Below are 25,840 nucleotides of genomic sequence, written 5' to 3' on the forward strand. Positions count from 1 at the left end.
AAATGAGATGCCTTCTTTTCTCCATTTCAAACTCCGTGACTATCATTTTAAACATTATTAATCAGTTAAAGGGTTAAAGCAATAGATCAATTAACAATGATAGTTGATGCACAACATTTAAAAGAGCAATCCCAATACTGAAAGCCACAGGGACACCAAAATAACTGTGCTGGTAGAAATCTCACTCTGTAGACTCATACACGCTTAAATAAACAAAGAGAGAGAAAAGACATATTTCTATATATCACAATCCTGCTCCATTAAATATTCATGGCTACTGTAACGACAGTGACAGGATGCTGAAGAGCACTGTAAAGAAAACAAGCAGGCACGACCTACAGTACAGTAGAGAGCCACAAAATGTAGTGGAACCACCAGGATAATAACTGGTGCTGTGGATCATTGTTGGGCGAAAAATGAAACGGTTCTGTGGTTTGAAAGAAGACCTTAACGATCCAGCCTGAGACACGTGGACCAAAACATGCACATACTTTCATGCGCACAGACTCGAATATATAAAGGCAGAAGCATATGAGCGCAGCACAAGCTCTATTCTGCTCTGAGGCACACCCTTGAAATATTTATGACCCTCCACGTTCTATCCTCCACTGTGGCAGGGGCACGGCATAGCTGCCTCTTTATCTCCGGACTGGACTTTACAGCAGCTACAGCAGCTACAGCAGCCAGCTCGCTCCCAGGCTCAACATTCTTCTCTTTTGGATCCTATTACAGAGCTAACCAGCAGCCATGAACAAAGTCCCTTCAGTAATCGTCCTAAATCCTACATGTTCTCAAAGCTCTTAATGCAGAATGTGATTCTACATTCATCAAATGTTTTGGTTTTGCATAACAATAGGCTGAACTCACTGGGTGAGCCCAGTGGAAGTTCTTTCTTCATGACTTGGTGGTGGGAGTAAGAGACCACAGAGAGGAATGAGTCAGGACCAGTTAGCGGTCATTCTCTGCATTGAGTGGTCTTTCCTTCACAAACTTTGTTGGACAAGTCACAGGGGTTTCCTGTACACTCATACTTTCCAAACACAAGTTCTACAAAACTGCTGGCCACCAAAGTTATCTTCTAACCTACCTTGTACACAGGCCTATGACTTGCAATCAGTATTGTTTGTATAAAAGGCCTTTCTACCTATCTATCTGTCTTTTTTCAGTTATTCCCAATGGGGAGAAGTGTGCAGCTGCCTACGGAAAAAGCGAAGAGCCTTGCGTCTTTTTTCAGATCATTTCAGCTTTCTTGTTTGGCAGCTTCAAGCGCTTGTAGTTGAAAATCTCTAAACTACTCAGAAAGGTGCTGGTGTTGTCACTGTTGCTCCTTTACTGTCTATCCTCAGTTGTATGTTAAGACAGTCAGACACTATCACAACAGAATTAGAAAAGCCCAATTTTGTTGGAGCAGGTTGGCCAGATACTGAATCTTGCCGGTGAATGATCAGCTTTTATGACCACATGTTATAAGCTTGTTGTAAGATATGTAGTCAACTTTTCTGCCCAAAAAAATGCTGTGTGGAAAAAGGCCCTTAAAGGATGTGAGGAAAATATGCCATTAATGCCCATGCACTTTGGGAATTATGCTATAAAAATGATGCCACTGTAGAAATTAAATGGACGTGGACTTTTGTTTCATTTATTATTGTATGAGTTACAAAAAACGTTGTGATGGATGCACAGATATTAGTTGAGGCTACAAGTAGGAAAATATGCAGTCTGCAATAACATGATGTTGAAAATCTCAATAACATTATTTGGGATAAACAAACAGACATTAACATGTACTCAGTTCTGCCTTTGTGCTGCTTTCAGTACACTGCTAAAATACAACAAATTTCATAATGGACAAAAAATAAAAGAAAACTATTTACGACATATTTTTATTGAACATATTGAACATTTAGCTGGGCACAAAGGGAATAGGAAGATTTACATTTTACAGCGCAGGGGTCTAATGATACTCTATTTAAACTAACTCAAAAAATCCCTAAGTGCATATCACAGTCTTTTATGATGTGCTTATCATCCAAGTTGACATCACAATAAATTTTAAAAAAACACTAAATTGTGCAGCCCTAGCTAAAGGTCCCATAGCCAGAGAAGTCAGCTGCTAACTTGTTATGCTTAAATTATCAGCAGCAAACTGGGTGAAACTTGCAGCCTCAGGTCACTGTGAATCTACTGTAAACTATACAACCGATGAGAGACTCATACCAGCTTGTATGAAAAATCATCATGTGTGAAATTGAAAAGGTTTCACAAAACAGCATGTTGCTATTTTTTCCGACTCATTGTGTTCTTGTTGCCTCTCTCACACATATTAACTTTGTTTTTGTCTCTATTGTCTGCCTTTGCACACTTTAGTGTGCTGCTGTCTTGACATTACAGTTTAAGGAGAAATTACAGTCAGTAAAAGTACTTGTTTTGATGAAACAGTTCCCCTTGCTAATGCAGATGCTGCAGAATCATTGGGGAAGAATGAGATTGATAACGATTAACTGCACAGCCCTACTTTAAGGCCCATCTGAACTTCCCCTCAAAACATGATTGGGAGCTACAGTGGTCCATTAACAGCAATTAGATACACACCACTGATCATACACGACCAAGCCTCCGTCAGTGCCAGAGGTTGATAAGCATATGTAAGTTTAATCATCACCATCTCATTACTAGAGTTATAACTTGACAGCACTTTGCCTGGTTGCCTCTTTATAGGTCTACAGTGAGTAAAGTTTCACCTTATCTAAATGATTAGATAAGGTGGAACTTTAGTGATCTCCATGGGGAAATTGGGTCATTGCAAGAGCAGATACGAGGATATGGACCAAATGAAAACAGTGTCTATCATTAAACTGACCAGATAATCTGACTTGTAATAAAGGACATTTACATTGTGCATTTGAAAGAGATTTGCAAAACGTATCAGCCACATTTATGCTGCTGGATCTGCTTCCACACACCTTAAACCTGCAACAAACCATTTTCTCTATAAACTCAAACAACCATAAACAAGCCAGGCACAACTACCAGAAACATGCATTGCTCCTTTGTGAATGTTTGCTAAATGGGAGCAGGGGAAACAAGCGCAAATTTGACCAACCATGGGTTTGGCAGTTTCCCAGCAAACACCAGCACTGAACTAAAAATGACTTTGTAATCAGAGGGTTTAGAGAGAAAACAAAGGAGGAGGGAAGAAAACCAGTGAATGATAGAGTGAGTCTATGAATTACTCAGCAGACACGTCTCTGCCTCTTTACTCCCTGCAGAAGATAATGGGGATCATCCGTCTTCTTGCCCTCCTTTACGCCCCATCTTTTGACCACTCATCTGCATCCAGGTCAGCCGAGAAATACCACAAGTCCTTTCCAATAGTTATGATTTGTAGAATACAGTGATAGGGTTTTTTTTCAAATTTTGGGGAAAGCCACAGCACACCTGTCTTACAAAGCAGAGAATCCACAGCACACCTATCCTACAATGCAGAATAACCAAGATAGCTGGATACTGCACTGATTAAAGGCCATACAAACACATTTTCTCGATCAGCTTCTCACTGTGAGTGGCGGGGTCCGCCATGAATACACAATTGAAAGTTACAACAGTTTTGGTTATTTGACATGAGGAGACTTCTTAGTTTGCATTTTGGTCTTTTACGGGTTTGAAGGGATTGAGACTGAGTTGATAAGAAATTAAGTCACATGCTTTGTGCACCAATCAGGATTTGGCAACACCTGATTCAGAATCTGATGGCAGTTGGTGGTTTGTTTAGATACTATAAATCAGATTTAATTAAACCACATTCCCAAGGTCCTGATGAACAGACTGGCTGAGTTTTTGACTGCTAAACACTTACAGGAATAGTTAAACATTTTGGGAAACATAATCAACACCTCACCCTACAGCTTAAGGCAAGTTAGATTTAAGGGATGCAATTTAAGACCAATTTTACAGAAACCAAAATTAAATAAAAAAAAGAGCCCACATTTTATATCCCTTGTGGTTAAGGACAATATCATCCAAATGTTTACTGTTAGATAAAACATTCCAGTCCAGCGAAAATATACTGTAAAATACCTGGCTCTTGTGAGTGTGTGTGTGTGTGTGTGTGTATGTATTACCATATTTTTTTAGATTTTACAATGCAATGTAAAAAAAAACCCTTACTCATTAAATAATACTTGCCATGTCTGAGCATTTTTAAGACTTTTGTAATACTGCAGATATTTCAATACAAATGAAGGCCTTATTTTTATGAATTCAATGCTTTTTAGGACTTTTTAAGGACCCATAGGACTGGCTCTGTACAGAGGTCAAAGCTCACTAATAAATAATTTGTTGGTTTAATCAGAGTAAAAGTAAGCAAGCAAGCATATGTCCTTATAATGTCAAACAAATCCTTTGACGAATAATGCTGGTTTTATTTCATTTTCCTTTAACTTTGATTGTTGTTTTTTTTGAGATTATACATTACATCGGAATGCTAAAGATTTAAAGCCAAATTGTCAGGGGGCTTTACACCCAGAAAAGCTCTTTTACTTACTTTAAGTCCATTTTTCACATTTAAAGCGATTTCAGGTTTAACTCAGTGAAGTATTCAGATTTTTTAGTAATCCTGCTCCACGAGGCAGGCTCCAAGTCTACACAGTAAGGTGTTTTCCAATTATGTAACTAGAAAACACTGTAAACAAAATGAACAAATGCCCATTCAAAGTGAGACAGAAAGAAGAACTTGGGGTCAAAAGTTCTCATTAACCACAAAAACTCATCTGAGTACAGCGAAGTGATCCAAATATTTTGGATAACACATGCTCACTACTAAAAAAAACTATGAATTGAAAATAAATGCATCTCTCGAGGAAACAGCATTTATTATAACCCCAATTAAAGTGCACAAATAATTTATTTCACAGATCAGCAGGCCTAAGCTGCTGACGTTGGAATATCACCTAGCTGAGCTGCTGGTTTGTCTCAAATTGGTGCTATCCCAAGGCTGCTGCTGCTAAACTGCTTAAGAAAACATACATGACACATTGATTCGACTTCATGAATAATGCAGCGTTCCTGCACACTCACACACACCTGGCACACTCAAGCCAAGATGTTTCTCTTAGTGTGTGACACAGACAAGCCTGACTTTAAATCCCTATGAGACACACTTATTGAGAAGGATAGAAAACCTGCAGGATTCCCAGGCTCTCATCTCATTCCAATAAAACGAGTCGTCTATTCTTTCCTGAGACAGGATGCAACGGGGAGGCAACCGAAGGGCATCATCACGAGGTGAAGAGTTCATAGCAGTGAGCAGAAATAGGATTTGAGACAGAAAAAAAAAATGTTGATCTCTCTTTACCCAAAGGAGAATGACATTTTCTTCTTTGATCAGGGAGAAAATAGAGGAAATATGGAGGTGAGGAGTCATGGAGAGAGGCGGTGAAAGAGAGACAACAGAGTGTGTCAGTGGAAGAAAAGCTAGAAAAAGAAGCACGGCAACAGAGTCGAAGAGATACTGCTATCAGAGCTCCAACATGGCAGGATGTGACATGTGGAGAGCAGGAAGAGGAAACTGGACAGATATAGATTAATTTGGTAGCCGCTCCTGAAAACATGTCTATCCCATTAGGGGCCTCAGTGGCAGTTAATGTGCTTATCAAAGCGTGCACCTTTGGTCTATTCCTCACCCTGGTATGGTGCTATTATACACATGGAGAAAGAAAGGCTCAGTGCAGAATTCAACTATGGATCAGTGGGTTTTCTATTATGTCAAGTTCAGAGACTACACTCACAGGCTTGTACAGTGAACATTTTCTCCAGAGTTAGCAAGAAACAGGGTCACACCCTGGGGTCAAATCCCAAATCTAATCAGACTTAATATAGGTCATTAATTAGTATGACTTTACCACAAACCATGTAAGAACCTCTCAAACAAAGGAGAATTTAACAATGAGTATCACTAATAAAAACTCAAAAGAAAAGCTTTATGAAAAACAAGTACCCTCTTCATTATTTACAGTGAAGCTCCACATTAAAGGATTTCAAGGCAGTGAGAGGATGAGCAGAGTTTTTTATTTACCCTGTAAAGCCCTGAGTGACTACACTTCAATGTAACATCCTTCTTGCAACAAATATGACAAAAAATAACAGTTTTCGGAAAATTATGTAGGTTTCAGTTGACTTGTGGTACAAATATGGTTCATTTTTATGTTTTATTTTTTCACGGGGCTCCAGAGTGGCTTAAGTCTGTTGCGAGTGTTGACATGATTTTCATAATGACAGTGACATTTGTCCTTTCAACAAATATCAAAGAAAGCGCTTAGCTAGCACAATAAATCATATCAGTAAACACTGCTGTCAGGACTTTGTACTTGCACATGCTATGATGTCGCTTAGTTTCTATTAGCAGGTGAGTGTGATAGGTAAGGGATTTGTTTTATATGGAACGGCCCTTTTCTTATATTAAAAAAAAAGTGTAGCAACTATAAGTGCTGTATTTTCTCTTCAAGCATTTCTTAGCTCTTTTTGTACGTAAGTTTACAATAGCACAAGTGGAGGCTAAAACAAAGAGTACAAGAAAACTATGGATGTACACAAAAGCACTATCAGCAAAGCTCTTGGGAAAACTTCAACAGGATCCTGATATTAGTTAAACTTGAAGCATGTTTTATTAGGCATCTCTCCCTCTTTACACTTTACTCTTGTCCTTATAATTTCATGATTCAGAGACAAAAACCTGATCAGACACAATAAAAATGGTAGTTTGGTTGAATATGTGGATTTGAATAACTTCTTAACTTTTTTTCATCAATTTCAAAAAGGAAAGACCCTTGATCATGCTTGTGTGAAAAACAGAGCCACATAACTGCAGCATGGGTGTGTCAGCTCAGCTGTTGAAGCAGATAGCCATCTGATCAAATATGGTATTTGGAGTCTCATAGCTGAAATTTTAGGACAATATGAACAGCTGTTGTTCATTATACGTGAAACAAAACAGTGCAACCTATTAAACGGTGTGGTTTAGCTTAGCAACTGCCAGTAGTTTCCAGTCATAGGTTGGAAACTACAGCAGAAGTTGAGTTTTGGGGGCTGACTGATAGTAGCAGAGGGGCTTCGGTGATGCTGGCATGTTTTTACACATAAGCCACAAAGCGAAGATAAAGGGCGGTGGTTCTGGCAGCTGTCATGAACAATGTTTAATTAAAGCACGCCCCTGGGAAAAACGGCATGTTTGGGCCACACGGTGCGGTAGTTGGTGTGCGTGTTGTTGTCAACTTACCTTCAGAGAGCTCCAGCTCCAGCTCCGCCAGCTTCTCCCGGACCTCCGCCGGCAGGGTCATAGCGACAGCCGGCGTGGGCTCCAACATCATCGTTAGCAACCCGGTGGAGGTTCTCTCAGCCATAGTGAGCAAAAATAGGTCCACTAAGTCGCCGGTGAGAGGGACTGCGACCAGAAATGTAAAAAAAAATAAATTAAATTAAAAACAACAATCCCTCCTCACTTGTTTTCGGCTACGGAGGGCAAATAGGGTGTTGGTGTTCGTCTCGCTGCAACGTCGTACAGATGTGTGAGAAATCTCTCCAACCGTCATGACACGGCTAGCTGGGAGGCTAGCAGACACACCTGGCTGTGTATTTCCATGTAGTGTGGTAGGACGGGGCCCTGCCAGTGTCTCCGTGTCTGCTGTCTGTCCCTCGGCACTGGCGGCGTCCTGACTGTCGGCGGGTGCTTCACTTCAACTGTGGAGGGAACTCATTCAACTCCTCGCTCGCTTCCCACGGCGCAGTCGCCATTGCATCATAGCAACAGCAGCCCTGACCGTGCGCGTTCACGAGCCCTGTGCTCTCGTGTCTGTGTGCGCGTGTCCTGATGTTGGTCAAATAACTTGCCTGCCTCCTACTGTCACAATCACAGCGCTGCGCGGCACGAGAAGCACTCTGCCGATGAACATTTTAAGTGCTTTTTGCGTTGGGATTTTTTCTCATACAATGTAAAATCTGAGAAGTTGCTCTTACTTTAAAAAGCTATTTACTCCTAAGGTCTTTTTTCTGACCAACTGTTTTTATCATAGACAGGTTGCATTAAAAGCAAATATTGGACTTAATAACAAATTAAATACATATTTATACAGAGAAGTAACGCTAAAGAAAATATATCAGCAACTTTTTAATGTTCCTTAACCCTAATCTGCCCCTCCCCCAAAGGCCTTCCTCCAGCCTCCATTTCACATTTCAAAAGTTTCTTGCATGTGCATTATATAATGAATTCACAGTTAGTGGTGAATATTAGAGCCCCATGATAAATGCTATCCAGCATTTGAAGACAGTGAGCAGCGGCATTTATATACAACACATTTCCATAATTAATGATAGGTAGGCCTAATTCAACTCAAAATAGTTGAATTTACTTGCTTTGTGAATTTGTAACAATCAAATAGCAATATAAATTAACTTGTTCTTTGAATGTGTTTGTAACTCAAGTAAGTCAAGTTTACTCAGTAGAAAGTGGGGAACTGATTACCCGAGATACTTGGAAATTATTCAAATAATTCCATCAAACTGCATATCATGCACGTTTTGATCTGTAATCAACAAACCATTGTGCTATATAACTATATTTTGCTGGTTGCAAACTAATCATATTTTTATATTTTCAAACATGTCAACAAATCACAACTTGCATCCTTGCTGGACCGCATGCAAAAACTTCTGTCTTGACACAAAATATGTATTTTTACAGACATACTGTACTTATCTAAGGCAATCAGTTTCCAAAATTCTGCTGAGTAAACACAACTCTCCATTTAAGTCAGAGTGACTTGGTTTACATAAGTTGCTAACACTTATGAAGAACAAATTCATTTCCCTTGTCATTATCAAGTTGAAACAACTTCACAGAATTAAGTAAATATGACTAAATTATGAGGAAACTTAAGTATTAGATGTAAACAAACATAACCTAAAATTAATGTGTACTTACCTATTTCAATACAATACATTTCCTTGATTTATTTGACTAAGATCAACTTGTCAGATTTTACAGTGTAAAAGGTCATTCATATCCCATGGTATATGATACTGGTATATGATCATTATCGGCTTCTATATTTCAACAATATTTATGTATCAATGCAGAAAAACACAAAATATATGGATGAATTGCTGAGTGGGTCCACAGGGCACAAGGCACAGGTCCCAGAGTCCAAACCCATGAAGAGAAGTTTAACAATAAAGAGATTTAAAACAAACATAAAGAGATGTGATGCCACCAAAAAGGGACATAAAACAACCACATGGAGGTGTGAAAAAATGCAGACATGTAAAACAGCCATAGAGGTGTAAAAATAAACAAACAAACAAAAAACACAGAGGCATAAAACAACCAAGAGACAACTACTGATGACAAAGACACACTAAAGGAATACAAAACATACAAACCCCTCCTGCCGTATGTAGGAGGGGTGGGGGGCGTTTAGATGTCTGGGCCCAGGTGCCCATTGTCTTGTATCTGTAAAATATTCAGAAATTTAATTCATAGACAGACAGACAAACAGATAGATACATAGCTGAAGTTAAATTGAAGGTAATAAATGCATGCATGTTCAAAAGAAAACAAAAATTACAATTAAATATATGATTATAACTTGTTTATATATTGAAATCAAACAGATACACGTCAATATTAACAATAAAAGGAGCTCTCTTTACATGGTACTTTTCTAAAATGGCTACAGAATGCTTTGTCAAAGGAAACAAATGTAAAAAAAATAAATAAATAGAAATAATCAAAAGTAGTAAAAATAGAAAGTTAAAGTAGATAGAGAAATAGTGTTTACTTCATTCAGCTAAATATTTTCACATTTTCTACACATTTACCTCTAATGTTAAAATAAAATACAGATATAAGCACTACATTGCTGTTATAGCTGCGCTGTGAGGCAAGAAAATCACCAACATATCATTACATGTACATACTTTTTTGAAATACCTCTACTTTTGTCTTTAATTTAGCATGTCTGTTATGAAACTATAAAAAATGTCAAAATAGAATCTTATAATATTAAATAAATACAGAAACAATCTAATAATAATTTTTGCGTAATTGCTTAAAATAATTGTTTTAAGTTACTATAACCAGTAGGTGTCACTGCATGCACATTAACAAATGTTCTTCACAGGCAAAGGATGTGCTGTATTAATAGGTGGCTGTAAGCAAGTTTAATGAAAGTGATGAGGATAAATCCTCTATTTTAAGTAAAGATCTTTCCTTAACGTATGTTTCAGATCAATTTGGTAGTTTTCTCCAGAATCCCTCTTCATATGTTCATAGATGGCTCCATTCACCTCGGTATGAACATCAAGTAGACGTGTTTTCCTGTCAGAACACAAACAGTTTAGTCTTTGGTTCATATGAAAACTGTCTGATGCTGAACAGAAGTTAGACTTGCTGTTAAGTGTTTCACCTCATTTGACCTCTGCATAAGGCGTCTGTCAGGGCCTTCAGGTAAATGGAGCGATGGTGTCCTTGCTCCAGTTGACGCTCATCTGTCCAGCAGTGACTCCAGAATATGTCTGCATCTCTGGGGATGAAATCACATCTGGAGAGCCCATCACACCCATCTGTCTCCAGATCCTCATCCCGGTGCTCCATCCTGGCACAGGGCTCAGGGTCGCTGTAGCTCTGGATGAAGAAGAGTTTGGGCTTGCCAGCCAATATGGGGCATTTATCAGCAGTGAAAAGGCGTCTGACATAGTCCAGATGTAGACCTGCACCGTACAAGTCTGTACCCAGGAGATGGTTCGCCGTACCACGGCTAATGATGCAACAGACAAAGCCGTCACCTTCAAGATTCTCTCTCTCTTTGATCCCATTGAGAGTTGAAAGGATGCCATCCACACTCAGCCATTTGTGGAGGACCACGTTGAAGTGAAGAGCTTTAAATGTCTGTTCCAACATGTCTGAATAAGTAAGGAAAAGTGAAACCAGAATTTAACTTTACCGTGGTAATATGTCACTGAAAGCATCTATGACAAAACGCTATCAAACGCTGCTTCTAATGCAACCTTGAACCCTGGAAATGAGACGACACTCAAACTATTTAAACAATTGTTTGAGGCAAACAATGGTAAAGTAATCACAGACAACACACACCCTGGCCACTCCCTGGTGGAACCGCTGCTGTCTGGTTCTGGACAATAAAAGCAAAACAAACAGACTGAGAAACAACTTTTCCCCTACAGCTGTGGCCTCTGTCAATCATACCCATCTTGACACAGGGACTGTAACACACAACCCACACATAAACAAAACTAATAATATCTGCACAAGTCACTTTTTACATGGTTGCTAGATTCTGATGCTGTTTTGATTTATTCTAGTTCTGGTTTTATTTTATTTAACTTTATCTATTCTGTAATTTGTTCTGAAGATTATCTTATTCATACTTTCAGTTTTTGTCTTTGTCTGGCTGTTTTGTTTTTGTTTCATCTTAAATTCGTAAGAGAAAAGCCAAAGTTTTATTTTACCAGTGCATATAGTGACAATAGGCTCATTCTCTTTCTATACTCTTATTTCACACAAAACAAAAAGATCAGAAAAAGTCCAAAAAGTGTAGAAACAAATTTGCGTAGCAGAACAATTCCTTCTTCCTCCCCTATTAATTGTTGAATGGCCTCTCTGCTTTATCTTGTAACTTTTTCGAGGGGGCAAAAATCATTGGACTAAACTATGTAACTGAACATAAAGCAGTTAAAACTACCTCAATCAGCTTTAACATGTTTACATGCATTAATGTTAAAAAAAAAAAACACTTTTTTTTCAACTGTCTGCCTGAATTCACCTGAATTCACTCTGTCTGAAACACTGTTTCCTTGCCCTGTTGCCCTCCCAGTAAAGCCCAGCCTGCTCTGATTGGTCAACATGTTCAGGTCTTACATATTATTGGCATCTTGGCTCTGTCATTATAGCAGAGGAATGACTGTAACCTCACTGCAGGGGCAGTTTTTACCTTTACATAGTATAGTTGTAACATCACAACTTCACTTAAGTCCTAATGGTTTGTTTAAAGGCACAATTACTAAATACGGATTGAGTGCATTTCTCTGTAAACTGAGCATATTGCTATTTTGACAGGATTTATTTAAACCTGCTTTAAATTAAACTGTGCATTTGTGCAATATGGAACCCTTGAGTAGGATTTTGAATGCAAGCTATTCACTTGTAATTAAGTATCTTAATACTGACATTTGGACCTGAATACTTCTTCAACCATTGGTGTGTAGGTACAAAGTGTTTTGTGTCTCACCTCCATCAATACCCACGCAGTCTATGATAACACAAACTCCTCTGGGATTAGTGTTGAATTTGTAGCAATCTAGTTGAGTCTGTAATGCAAAGGAGCAAGCAAACAAGTTTCATAAAAGCACTGGCCCAAACGTACAAGGGGAAAAACAGCACCTCTGGTGATGAAAAATGTACCTGATAGTTCTGCTCTCTGTAGACAGGCATGGGTATTTTTTCTGTGGCTGTTGACAAAGAGTAATGTGGTATTATGAATATAAAATGTAAATACAATGACTGACCTGGGGCTTTCCAACTTTTTTTACTGCTTGGCTATAAAGACTCATGTGAAATAACATTTACTTATGCTTGTTCCAAATGTTTGAAAGGGGTATTTTCCACTTACAGTATCTCTGGCAATTGCAAATTTTTGAAGTTGCTATAATTTTCTAATATGTAGCCTGTCTTACCCATGTGAAGGGACTGTGCTTGTCTTGTTTGTTGTATGGAATGGGAACTAGCTGGAGAGGGAAATGGACCCTACAGAAAAGATTTTTTTTTCAAAAGTTAATTTGGAATCGAGAACGAAAACTTCACAAATAGCCTTTGTGCACTACTTACAGGAGCTCTGTGCCTTTGCTGTTGAGATGAATGTCCTGCAGATGTTGAAACTGTGAAAGGTTTACATGGACAGAAATAACAGTGAATACAAGTATAGTGATAAAGTATAACTTTATGTACTCTGTGATTGTTCTTTCTACACAAGTCCACTTTTAGCATGCATCCCTAGTTTTACTTTATACTACACTTTATATCTAAATCTGGAAAGCAGAACAAAATATTATTTTTTGTCACCTTCATGTGAAATAACTTTTTTGATCATCGGAGTATCTAGACAATGAATATTCACTGAGAAGAAGTGTGTTGTAAAGGCAGCTTTTGTTTTGTGTTTCTGTTCTGTTTCTGTGTAAAACATTTCATTTTATTTTCTCTAGTTGAGGAATTGCACTTGAAAGTCATCTGCCATTGCTTTTTCCCCCCATTTCTTCAATCTAAAAGTAAAAGTAAAAAGTCTCACCTGACATCTTGTATGCAGTCACTTTTTTGGCCAGGTCAACCCTGCCAATGTCTCTTAAACATCCCTCTACAAAGTTGACTCTTTCAGGTGAAACTATATCCAGCTTCTCGAGTTCAATGATCACATCAAGGAAACTCTGTCACAAAAAAAAAAAAAAAACGGGAAGTTGGGTTTTTTTCTCTGAATGACAGTTAAAACCACTGTTACGTTATCTTTGACATTTCTATGTCAAGTGGGTTTCCACCAAAACTCCCCACCCACAGGCACAATAATGAAAAATCGAGGAAGTGAAAACAAAACAAAACTTAATTCGTTTTATTTTACCTTTGCTTTCTCGATCTTCTCTCGGGGTAATGTGCTGCTTAACAAGAACTTCACACTGTTCAGATCTTCATCGGCCATATCCTCATTTATATTAGCCATCAAAACTCTGCAATAAGGGAAACAATTATCACTTAAGGGACCAAAAGTACTGGATTATGAAAATATCTATGACATCCGATTTTACCTGAACTTTGGCAGAAACTGCCTGTGTTTCAGAGTCCTCTCCACCTCATCCCTGCTGGTTTTATAAACCTTCCTCAGAATGTCAAAACGTCTCAACTGCAGCATCAGCTCTGTCAGAAACAGGTGATCCCTCCCGTGACACATCACTTTAGATTTCAGCATGTCCTTCACGCGGGCCACACTATCATCCGTGTCAAAGGTCTCACACAGGTAGAAGAGCCTCCTGCGCTCACAGCTGCTCAGAGCCTCCGCTGTTTGATTAATGACCTGAAGCTCACGTGGGTCCAGAAGATCCATATGGACTTTTGTAGAAGAAAAGTCAAAGCTGATGATTTTTAACTGCAATTAAGACCGATGTGATCGAGATATCGGGACCGGATATGCCTGTAAATGGGATTATTAAATTAAATAGTTGTAGCTCAGAGTTATCATGAAATATAACAAACTGATAATATGATTAAAACGACCTACCTTACACCGCCGACATGTAACAGCAGAGGAACAAACTAAAGAGGAATTTAGAGACAGAAGTCCCACGCAGAAAAAATGACGCACCACTAAAGCCTCCTTTAGGGAAGTACCTCGTTTATGCAGGCTAGACTTAAACAGAAACCCATCAAGTCCTGCACTACGACTTACTGGCAGACATCTGTAGATCTGCACCCAAAAAAAACGCGACAGGCATGTGATAACAACTCAGTTGTTTTAGGTTTTGTTAATAAGTGCAAAAGGCTGATCGTCAAAGTGAAAGTGAAAGTCAAAAGGGCGGCAGCGCTTTGAAAACAAAATTTAAAGGCACATCCGTGGCAGCACACCAAAATCCATGTTAACTTTTATATATATATATATATATATACACATAGGCCCCGTGTGTGTATGTATGTATGTATGTGTGTGTGTGTGTATATATATATATATATACATACATATATATATATATACACACACACACATTGTATTTGTGTTGATATTAATAATTACTTGTTTTTTTTTTTGAGCACTTTTTTAGGATATTTTTTTGTTTATGTTCTACTTTTTGTGCTTATTTTCAGGTAAATTCTGATAACTTTTTAACCATGTTTTGGCTAATTTTTGGGTTTACAAATTTGTTTGTTTTTTTCTGTAACATCATTTTATGTTAAATTTTTATAATTATAAGGAAATAGTTTTCTGTACATTTCCCCTATTTTGGATAAGGTGGGCTAATTTTCTTCTTATATTAATTTCCTGCAATTTGTGGGACATTCAAGACAAGTTGCTGATTTTGTTTTTTTCCGTGTTTTTAAAATAAGTCCAACCAATTTTCTCGGGTTTTAGAGGTTTAAATGCTAGTAAAAGTCCCCCCCCCCCCCCCCCCCCCCCCCCCCCACAGGTTAAAGGTTACGGTTAATGCACAGGCGTGCTCAAACTATGATACTGAGTTTTCCGATAGACGTGAAAGCATCCCTTCTGCTCCCCCTGCAGGTCGCCTGTGCTTTCTGCTTACCAAAGCGCACTGAGTTCCGCTCAGCCCGGCCAATCGTGTCGCGCTGTGCTTCAGCACCATTGCAGTGTGGGGAGATCATACGGAGGTGTAGCTCGCTGAGACAGGGATCATTTGGAGGAAAGATACTCGACCTGGGTGACCGCTCTGGGCAAACACCATCCCCAATACAGTCACCGTGTGACATTGCCATAAGCAGCTTCAGTCCGGGTGAGTATTTCTTTACCTGGTAGCTGATGAAACAGTCAGGATTTTCCAGGTAGTCGCATTGAAGGGCTGCTAGTGACTTGGATCAGCATCAGTGTTTGGTGTGGATGTAAACCGGGGAGGCTTCAGCGTTAGCGGGCTGGCACTCACTGTGTTTAGCTACAGAGCAGATGCTTCGGTGCTGGAGCCAGAGAGTGAGCAGCCAGCCGTTTCGGCCTGGTCACGACTGGTGAGAGAGGAGGGATGAGGATGTCCACCAGCTGCTGACTGGAGCAGGCACGCTAACGGCATGCCAGCCGAGCTAAGGTAGCTAACGTTGACGTACAGGTTCAGGCTGTCGTGGCAGTGTTGTAACGACCGTTAGCCAGTTAGCAGTTTACTCTCCAGCTAACGGAGCTGCGGAGAAACACCCAAGATATGTATAACATGTTAGCTAGCTACTGTGTGTGAGGTTAAACAGCACGTATGTGGGTTGTCACTTAACGTCAGCCACTGCACATATCGTGCTTAAATCCATTCACTAATTCAATTTGAAGTTGAATCCACAAAAACGCCGCAGCTTATTCGTTTAAAAATGGTTTTATTTTGAAATTTTAAGCGGAAGTGTAAATTTTTCACTTAACTTTTTAGTGCTAAAAGCAGCTCATCCAGTACATCTCATGCTAAGTAACCTAAAGATAAGGCGTTGGGTCCGCTTAAGTCTCATGTACGGAGCTAAAGTCTCTGAATCAGCCTTGGCTTTATTGTCAGTTAGCCAGAGTGGCCTGTGAGAGACTGGTATGCTTTATTTCTCAATTCTGTTGGTAAGTCATCATACCATCATGTATCTGAGTTTGTAGCAGTACCATGTGATTTAAAGGTGCCATATTGTAAAAAATCAGATTGCCCTATCTTTTGTTATGAAGCAGGTATAGTTACTCATAAATACGGTGAAAAAATATATATATATTTTAAAACAAGGCTAAAGAAATGCAGTCTTTTTTCAGAAATGGTGCTTTTAAATGAGCCGTTAGGACTTTCTTGAAGTTGTGATGTCACAACTATATCATTAAATTGCCATTACAGTGCTGTTACAATTATTCCTAGGCTGCAATGACGGTACAGAGACACCAACAGCACAGATGAGGAAGACCCCATAAACACTGAACAGTCAGTAAGGATGCATAATAATATCGACATTTTTTATCAGAATCAGCCCATATTGGCTTTAAAATTAAATATCAGAATTAGCCAACATGCTGATTTTGGCTTAGATATATATATATATATATATATATATATATATATATATATATATATATATATATATATATATATATATATATATATACAAATTCCACTACAAAAGAGACTTTATGATTACCAAAATTAGGTATTAGGTAATACTGTGCATCCCTACCAAACAGAGCAGACTGGGGTCTTTTAGGAAAGGGGCTTAAAGAGATGGACGCTAAAAGGGAGTGTATTAGACAGGGAGAATACAGGTATATTCTGAGAGACAGTATGGGAAAAATAATGTGGGTATGTACTTGAAGAAATCCCAAATACAAGTATGGACCCAAAAATTATCACGATATGGGATCTTTAAAGGTCCAGTCTGTAATATTTAGGGGATATATAATAATAATAATAATAATAATAATAATAATTATAATTATAATAGATTGATATAATTTTATTATTGTGTCATGCATAAAAAAATGCCCAGCCCAAACAGGCTTACAAGGCACCATCATTAAAAGAAAGAGACCTAAAACCAAAGTAGACACTTAACAATAATGAAATACTAACGAAACAAACCATCCTGATGTTTCTTCCAGGCTTTAGCCACAAAAGTGGACAACTTATAAACATTGAAACTAAACAACCTAATAATATAACATGTTTCAGTGTATAATCACCTGAAAATAAGAATAGATGTGTTTCCCTTGCCTTAGAATGGCATGTTTATATCTATATAGGGAGCAGGTCCTCATTCATGGAGATTGCAATTTCACACTGCCATGTCTGTACAGTAGCCCAGAAAGGGACAAACCACTAGCTCTGAATAGGACCATTTTTGTTTCTGCATTGGCTGCAGTTAGAAGCCCATCTGCAATGTGTTTTTTTTCTGGTTTTAATCACCTGGTCCATTTGTTTTGGAGAGGAAGAGACTTCTGCAAATAATTTGTCTCCCGCTAAAAATCTCCTGAACAATGAAAACTGAGTTTCAGCAAGTTGCAATCTACAATCCCTCCTGCTAGATGCCAGCGAGTAAATCTTACACACTTTACCTTTATATGACAATATCAGTTTGTAAGTATGCCACATATACATTGCAATGCCTGTGTTTATATACATGTCTCAGTGGCCATGTTTGTTAGGTATGAACAAATAACTGAAAGTAAAAAAAGGGGAGGTGCACACTGCATAGCCAGTTTTGGAGCATCAGACCAGGAGCCTGGTGGTGCTTTAGCTTTTCACCCAGAAACAAATCATCTGGGTAGTTGTTTTAAAAAACAATGCCTACTCCATTTGGCTGAAGCCTCACTTTTCTCTCAGTGGTTTAAGATGAACTGAGTTTGGATAGAACAGTGTTTTACATCAGACCAGTAGTTCAGTGCTCACAGTTACCAGCAGCAACCAACACTCTTTACAACAGCAACATCACTAATTCATTCCTCCCCGCTCTGCCAAGCCAGTTTACTTCTGCCAAGATGCTTTCTTGTTGATCTTTTTGCAGTTGACTTGCTGTTGTTTTTTATACTGTCATCAGTAAATGAAAATGAATGCTGCTTGGAGTGGTATCGGCCGTGATAAGTAAACTAACTCCCACTAATAATGGCGTCATCATGGGCAAAGATGTGGTGTTGAAGATCCAGATAATTCCATGCCATCTGCTGCTCACCCTCAGTCATCATCCTCCTCCTCTCTCTTCCTTTCTCGCTCTATCTTTGCCACCATGTGTTTTGGGACTAGGCTATCATCAGAACTGTGGCCCATTTTAGACAGAAACTCCATTTACCCACTTAATCTGTGTCCCTGTCGCCATGAGTTGAGTTTCTCCTATTGCTCAGTGTAACAAATTGTAAATTATTCAGCCTAAATTCTTCAACAAAGCCAGAGGATGTATCAGATTATATTGTGGAGTTGGAGAAATCACTTATTGAGTAGTATACTGTAGGTCAGTGAAACTCAATTTATGGCCCACAGCTAAATCTGGCCCCCCAACCATTTTCTAATCCACAAACAATTAAGAGATTCACTCTGGGAAGTGTTTTTGAACTTTTAGTATACATAGTGTGCCAGAATGCATAAAACAGTCTCAAAATAGAGCTTGTTTATCAAAAAAGTGCCAGTGGAGAATCCCCTGCACCCCCTGACAGAGGTCATAGTTAAGCCCATAATGACACAAAATCCTAGAAACATCTTAAAATCCTAGAAACAACCTAAAATCCTAGAAATGTCCCTAAAATCCTAAAAACATCCTTAAGCACTTGAGATGTCCTAGAATTCTAAAAACACCCTAAAATCCTAAAAACATGTATGGGGCTGCTGTGAGTGGCCCCTGGCCTCTTGACATTTTGCAAAACTGGGCCTCAAGCAAAGCAAGTTGATTATTCCTGCTGTAGTGAGTCATGTGCTCTTGAAACTCTTCAGCTTGCCTAATGTTTTCAAAGGGGATTCACTGGAAGCTGAACTCTTACGAAACTTGAGTTGACTAATAATGCAAGACGTTGTCGTTTGTTGCCCACATGTCTGCAGCAGCTTAATGGGACAGCTCCAAACAAAAACAAATCTAACTGTAAGTGTATTGAGCCCCAGAGTGTGTTGCCTCCCTCCCACCTATGGTGATGCACACGCCTAGGGGATCAAAGCTGTAATTAGCCTGCCATGGATTAGCAGTGGGGGCTATTTTCCACTGTACTCGCTCCCACAGAGCCAGAGGATCACAGAGGCAGCAAGCCCCCTGTCCTTCCTCTTTTTCCAGTAGAGAAAATCTGAATTGCCATGTTTGTTGTTGTCCCCTCGAGGACCAAAAAACATCCAAAATCTGCCCTGGAGAATTTGGACATGAGGCATTTCTCAAATTGATATTTGTTGTCATTCGGAATCCAGATAGTCTCTTGTTGTACTTATCAGTCCCCAGTGGAGTCATTGTAGTCATGTTGCGTGCAGACGGACTTGAGAATCAGCTGGATGTGTGGCTGGCATGCAGAGCGCTGTGTTGCTGCTGACTCACTGCACTGCCAGGTATGAGCTCTGTCTGTGTGTTGGCTGTCTCCATGATGTACAGTATGCCTCTCCCCCAGCAGCCCCCCCCTCTCTCAGAGACTTGTCTCTCTGTCAGCCAAACACGAGTTCATACTGTTCTTCTGGGGGCTCCAAAGAGGTGGAGCCGCATAATATGTGTACTCTCCTGTTTGTAAATGAATCAATTCATTGCAATTCAAAACTGATTGCAACAAGGTCTAGGAACCTCAGGGTCTATTGCCCAAGCTAATACGGGCAATTGTGCAAGATGCAATGCAAGTCTGGAGGCTGACTGATGTTTCATCATAATTCTTGTGTTTAGGGCCGCAACTAACAATATTTGCCTGTTGCAAATGCCTGTTACAATTTTGCACACTTTAGTGACCTAAAACTGTGTTTGCGTGTCAGTGAAAGGCCACAACATAGCGGAAGGTATCGTTATCAGCGTAGGTAAGGTAGTGGTTGACGTGTAATAGAGAACTGCATGCGCTTGCAGTGAAAGATTTTAAATTGTGATCTCACATTATATGTGGAAAGTGGCCTATGCTGCTAAGCTATGCTGCCATCATCTGAGTGCTGGTTTGCTGGACGTGTGTAAATGTTTTGATTGGGTTAGATTAACTTTATTATCCCTAGGGGGGAATGGCTGGTTCCCATGGAAGTGGTGAAAGGCTTTGTCATTGTTCAGCTGTACAGACCGGTTGATTTCAGTGTGCCACAGACTCTCACCTCCTTCAGTTCATTTCATTGATTGCTATGTTTGCAGGCCTCCATTATTAATACAATGCTATGTTGGTAGATCAAGTGGTTAACCTTTAGTCCACTATTCTGCATCGGAGACAGTGACAAGCTCATTTACAGCACGTATTTTAGCCAGGTTTGTCTTTTACACAGTTGATACTAAACAGAGGAAAAAGATAGCTATGTGTACTTAAAGCTTCAATTTTTGTATTCTGAAAAAAATCAACTGATGGTATGGCTACTACAATTATTGACTCAGTATTAGATCCTTCAACTAGGTAGAGAGGACACATTAAGTTTCAGTGACAGGTGCACATAGGGTGTCTGCGGGTGCTTAGTTTGGTTTTAAAATGTCTTAAATTCAATTTTATAAATATAGGGTCTTAAAAGTCATGAAACTGTCTTAGATTTGAATGTATTAGGTGTTGATTGCCACAAACATCTGATGGCATTTATCCATCTTTTAATTTATGTTTGCCAAATGTAGACATGTTGCAGAAGTAAAAATCTAATTAATCAAATTAATTTTTGATGTTAACGAGCCCTATTTCCATGCAAAACCCCAACAAATTTAGATACAGTAAAAGAAAAACAGAAGATCCTTACATGAGATACTGGAGCCTGTGATTGTTTGACATTTTTGACAGACCCTACTGCTCTGTAGCGGTGCCCTAGAGGTCAAAATGGCTCAGAAGGTTGAACATCACAAAGGTTTTTCACACCAGGACCAAACTCAATTCAAGAACTCTGTGGATGAATGAATTAGTATTTTGGGAGCCTCTTGCTGCTGGATATTTAACTCTAATTTTTGCCCCAAAAAAGTTACCAGTTAAAATAAAGGATTTCCCAATCAAGTTTTTTTGCCCCCAATCCTGATCCGAGTCATTTGATGAGGGTGGTTTTTAGTAGGAATGCACAATATGTTTCTCATTGCCGATACCTATAAGATAGCAGCTGCTGCTGTTGCTAATGCACCATGGATGGTCCTTCAGCCCTGCATCAGTCTGTTTAAAGGCAGCAGGAAGTTTGCTTATTTGGTTGGGAGTGAGGTGGTCAGGGATCAGACCCTCTGAGCAGTCATGTTGTCTCCTGAAACTGCAAAAGTGTGTAGATGCTGCTGTTGTTGAGTCAATGAAAACAGCCTGGCTTGATATTATTGGCACTATTTATCGACCATAATACGTAATAATACATAACAAGGAAAATGTCCCATTATCTGCCAATAATTCACTGGCCCAATATATATTGTTCATTCCGTCCAGTTGTTCTCAAAGATTGTTCTCCATCGAAGCTTACAGCTTTATTGCATAGTTTGACCAGAGGCTCATTCGACATGCTAACAGCAACTAAAAAAGGAAATTATATTTCCTGCTGTTGACCTGAACACAATTTACATGATACCGTAAGGCACTTTCACTTTTCCACTGTTGCACTGAATGTACGTGGGGAAAAACAAGCTTTTTATCATTAATATGGCAAAATTTAAGCAGAGATAATAGGTCATCATCCTCTCAGGGCCACTTTTTTTTCTGCTGGGCTTTACCTTCAAGGTGATCACCTCTCTGCTCTCCCGCTCAGCTTGCCGGTCACGACTCCGCGGCTGTCTGAAGTTGAACAGATGCCAGAGCCCAGTTTATTCCAGGAGCCTTTGAATTATTGCCAGTTATTTGTTGTTGTGATATGATGTGAAAGGCGGGGAGGGAAAGTGGGGGCTTGTGCTGGATCAAGCTGTGGGAGATGTTTACTAGAGGGCGAGGCACCTGTTAACAAAAGTGTTCTCCTACATGTAGTAAGGCTAATGCTGCTGCAATTCTGAGCAATGTTTGGTTTTAAGGTGTTGGAGGATTTCTAAAATTATGCAACCTAACTGATCAAATACAAACAGTCAGAAACACAGACAGAGTCTACAGTAAACAGTCAAAAGGAACAGTTTGCATTGTGTAATTACTTTTTTTTAAAAGTGTCTAAATCCTAAAAATACCAAGTGTTTCATTAGCAAGCCAAAGTCTGGCCAGGGCTCAGTGGCTTATGCTTATTAACTTGGCTGCAGTTTCTAGCAGAACTCTGTCATTGTCCAGCTAGTGTAATTCCTTTGCGTCTGCTGCAGTGGGATAGACAGAGCCAAAATGTAGCCTATATTATTGTTGTTTTTCATACTGTAGGAAACAATTTGATTTAACAATCAGTCTCTGGGGTGGGAGGAAGTTTAGAGGCCAAGCTCTCTGGCTTGATTTTCTTGGTATTCAGCAGTTTTGCAGCCCCCCCCAGCAGAATCTGAGGTAGTGTAGTAATGCGCCCACTCTCCTCTATATCCCCCCCTGTTGATCCTTTGGTCACGCAGGCTGTGGGGCTTTGCAGTGGTCTTGGCATGACACAAAAGCTCAAGGTGGCCAATTGTTAGAAGACTGCTGAGCAGCTCATTTGGCAGTACAGCATTTTCCTCCATTTCTCTGGAGTGAAGTTAAATGCTTAGCTGCTCCCCCACACACCATGCACCCTGTCAGCAGCCGTGCTAAATACTGTGGAATTAGTGGTCATGTGTTTGTAGTCTGAACTGTCAGTGAACTTGTGACTCTAGGCTTTCATAAAAACAATCCCCTCCTTTCCGTGGCTCTTGTGTTGCAGTGTTTATTATTTACAACCCACAGTACGTTAACCCTGCTGGAGATCCTACCTTTTGTGAAGCTTGTAATGTTCAGTTTTCTTTGATACTTTTAGACAATTGGTGAATAAAATCGTATTATTTTAAGATTTAGCGAGTGGTGGTTTTAAGGCCCAGACACACCAAACTGACATCAAAGATATAGGCATGTCATGATACCAGACATTTAGGGGCCTATACTAGTACTAGTGAAATTTCACATTTATCAATACCAAATTTCATACCATGTTAATAAAAAAAAAAAAACAATAATCCCATGTACTCGAACATACTCTGTTATTAAAAACACTTTAATAACATCTAATTAAAACTTTATTGTTATTTCCACAGGGTCCACTTCAAATGCTAAGTAGGCTACTCATCTATGAGATTTTGTAGGCTTGGTGAAATATGTTCACATAGCCCACAGTATATTTACATATTTGTCCTCCATTGTTGTTGTTGTTCAGCATTTTTACATAGTTGGTCTTTGTTGAAAGCTATTTGTCCCGCCCCTGCTCCACTGGGATTGGACGGCTGGATGACTGTGACAAGCAAAACGTTTTTATCTAAAACTGAATATATTTCAATCCGTGTAGACAAGAGAAGAACATCAAACCTCCAGCGTTCAGCACAGAATAGACCCTCAAATGGTCACGCTTTCAGAATTTTGAACATCTAAGTATTGGTTCTTGTGACACCCCCCTGTAAGAACTCGTGGCAACTAAGGCTAACTGTTGCATCGCATCACACTGCCTTTGTCTGGGCTAAATAGTTGCACATGAACACATCTCAAAGACTATTGCCGACAGCCAACTTGCATGTATGTTCTTTGCCTGTTTGCCAACCATTTCCACACTGCTTTTACTCACTGCTTGGCCTTCTGTTATTTAATTCTAGATGGCCATGTCATTGTGAAAATATTCCATTTACTGGAATGATCAGATCAGATAAAACAAAAAAAGAGGAGAGCCTTTTGTATGTCCCTTTTGACTTGAGTCATTTGCTCGCTTTCCTCTTTTCCATTTCTCTTCATGTGCCCCGATTTGCTGAAGCTGAGCAGCCAATCAGAGTGATTAATCTCACAGACAAGCTCTGCCCCTGATTCATTCAACATGCTCAATCGGCTAAAAAGCCGCCATCAAGGGCCAACTAGTGACAACAGTGCTGGACACACCACAAAACCTGGAACCTAGGTTCTGTGAACGCAGCACAGGCAGTTATCCACCCTGTCACGGGGTGGATAACTGATCTGTAGATCTGCTCGGAGCTGATCAGATAAGATCAATGGAGAGGAGCAGCTGCTGCAGAGGCAAGTTAGACCTAGTTTAGACCCAGCAGAACGAGCGGTTAAGTTTTCAAGGCGGCTGATGTTCTACTGCTATGTCTGTGCTAAGAGTGCTCTCTGTGCTCCGACAGTGTGGTGCTATAAATAACCAAACATAAATTAACGCAGCATTCCTAATGAACGGTCCAGCTCCAAAAATAGAAAATCTATTTATGGCAGCAGATGTTTTGATCATGGCTGGCCGCCACAGATAAATGCATGTGTGGGGAAACCTTGCAATCTAATAAAACACCACCACTAACCATATCTAAAAAATAACCTTAGTGTTAACCTTCATCATTTATCTATTTTAAAACTCTGTATTACTGACATTTTTTATGTATTGTACACCAAAAATGTGTGAGAATACATGACTTACTCAACAGCTTTGCAAATGGGACAACAGTAGAGTATAATGGTGTTATTTTGCTTTTTGTAAGGAAATCCATGACCTGTCAAGACGCTACAGCCTCAACACTTACCGTCTATACTAAGAGCTTGCTTACTATGATGCTCATCGGCAAAATTACAGGGCGTTGTTCAAAACAACCCATTGTGTGCAGATAAGGTCGCAAAGTAAATTCTTGAAATATAGCAAATGCCAGGGGCTTTTATAAGTTGTTCCTCTTTGATTCCAGTGCTGATACATGTAAGTGAGGTTACTATCGGGCACTCTGGGGGGTATGTGCATGTGCTTATCCTGTATGAGGATGTGTACACACAACATTTGCATTGGCAGCATTTGTATTCCTGAGTTTAGAGAGCAGAGAGGAAGGAGGCAGGATGCTGTTGGCATTCACCTGTGCATTGTGTGTTGTGGCTGACCCTATCTAATTGGTGGAACCGTGTGTGTTTGCGTGCGTGTGTGTGCGCACGCTGGATTGCAACGCGGGCCCATCCCAACACGTCTGGCCCTGCAGCTGCAGCAGAGCTAATTTTAGCCCAGGATGTGCGTACGCCTCAGTTCCCCTAGCCTGGCCTATGAGAGATGAGGAGAGGATGAGGGAGAAATAGTATCCAATCTTTCACTCCCTCCTCTTTTCTAATTCTGTGCACCGATCTATCTTTCTTTCTTTCTTTTCTGTGTTACTACTTGTAGTATGTATTTTTTTATGCATTGCCTATGTCCACGTGTCCCAGGGGCAGAACTATTGATCTGCACAGGAACATATTGACTGTAGTCACTGTTGCCTGCCTGTTCATGACCTTTACCCACCGAAAGTCCTTTCTGTCAGCTGGCGTCTCACTGAGGTGTGTACCAGTCAGCCTCACTATTTTTATAGCTGTATATGGTCAAAGTCAGGCAATTGGGGTAATTTTTCAGAGCTGTATCAGCTATTAATAAACCC

The 25,840-nt window shown here is 39.7% G+C and overlaps 3 protein-coding genes across 12 annotated transcripts in view; 1 reads left to right on the forward strand and 2 right to left on the reverse strand.

The window, feature by feature from the left end:
• The window catches only part of dip2a (disco-interacting protein 2 homolog A), a 107,963-nt gene extending 100,185 nt beyond the window's left edge, over positions 1-7,778 (reverse strand). For 8 of the 9 annotated variants that reach the window (XM_042494202.1, XM_042494200.1, XM_042494199.1 and 5 more), the window contains exon 1: positions 7,274-7,778. In XM_042494202.1, coding sequence (XP_042350136.1) covers positions 7,274-7,397 — 124 coding nt within the window. In that variant the 5' untranslated portion in view covers positions 7,398-7,778. The remainder of the gene's footprint in view (positions 1-7,273) is intronic. The other variant, XM_042494194.1, reaches the window with a different exon arrangement.
• A 1,848-nt stretch (positions 7,779-9,626) lies between these two features.
• On the reverse strand, positions 9,627-14,589 carry LOC121949553 (CASP8 and FADD-like apoptosis regulator). The gene is made up of 10 exons (XM_042495271.1): positions 14,331-14,589; positions 13,861-14,243; positions 13,677-13,782; positions 13,353-13,488; positions 12,896-12,945; positions 12,745-12,814; positions 12,473-12,519; positions 12,300-12,378; positions 10,458-10,953; positions 9,627-10,369 (listed from the first exon to the last, which is right to left on the reverse strand). The coding sequence occupies exons 2-10, from the start codon at positions 14,154-14,156 to the stop codon at positions 10,240-10,242; spliced, it is 1,410 nt and encodes a 469-aa protein (XP_042351205.1). The 5' UTR covers positions 14,157-14,243; positions 14,331-14,589; the 3' UTR covers positions 9,627-10,239.
• Positions 14,590-15,365: 776 nt separating this feature from the next.
• LOC121948631 (protein FAM126B-like) overlaps positions 15,366-25,840 on the forward strand; it is a 59,011-nt gene continuing 48,536 nt past the window's right edge. Inside the window, exon 1 of one of the 2 annotated variants that reach the window (XM_042494030.1) lies at positions 15,366-15,552. The gene's annotated coding sequence lies outside the window, so the exon portion shown is untranslated. The remainder of the gene's footprint in view (positions 15,553-25,840) is intronic. The other variant, XM_042494029.1, reaches the window with a different exon arrangement.

This window comes from Plectropomus leopardus, chromosome 10, assembly GCF_008729295.1.
Source record: "Plectropomus leopardus isolate mb chromosome 10, YSFRI_Pleo_2.0, whole genome shotgun sequence".
Lineage (NCBI taxonomy): Eukaryota > Metazoa > Chordata > Actinopteri > Perciformes > Serranidae > Plectropomus > Plectropomus leopardus.

Coding starts and splice junctions, on each gene's coding strand:
- LOC121949553 (XM_042495271.1), bottom strand. CDS start 14,156: ATGGATCTTCTGGACCCACGTGAGCTTCAGGTCATTAATCAAACAGCG. Junction 13,783..13,860: donor CAGTTTCTGCCAAAGTTCAG/GTAAAATCGGAT, acceptor CCCTTATTGCAG/AGTTTTGATGGCTAATATAA. Junction 12,379..12,472: donor ACAGAGAGCAGAACTATCAG/GTACATTTTTCA, acceptor TTTGCATTACAG/ACTCAACTAGATTGCTACAA.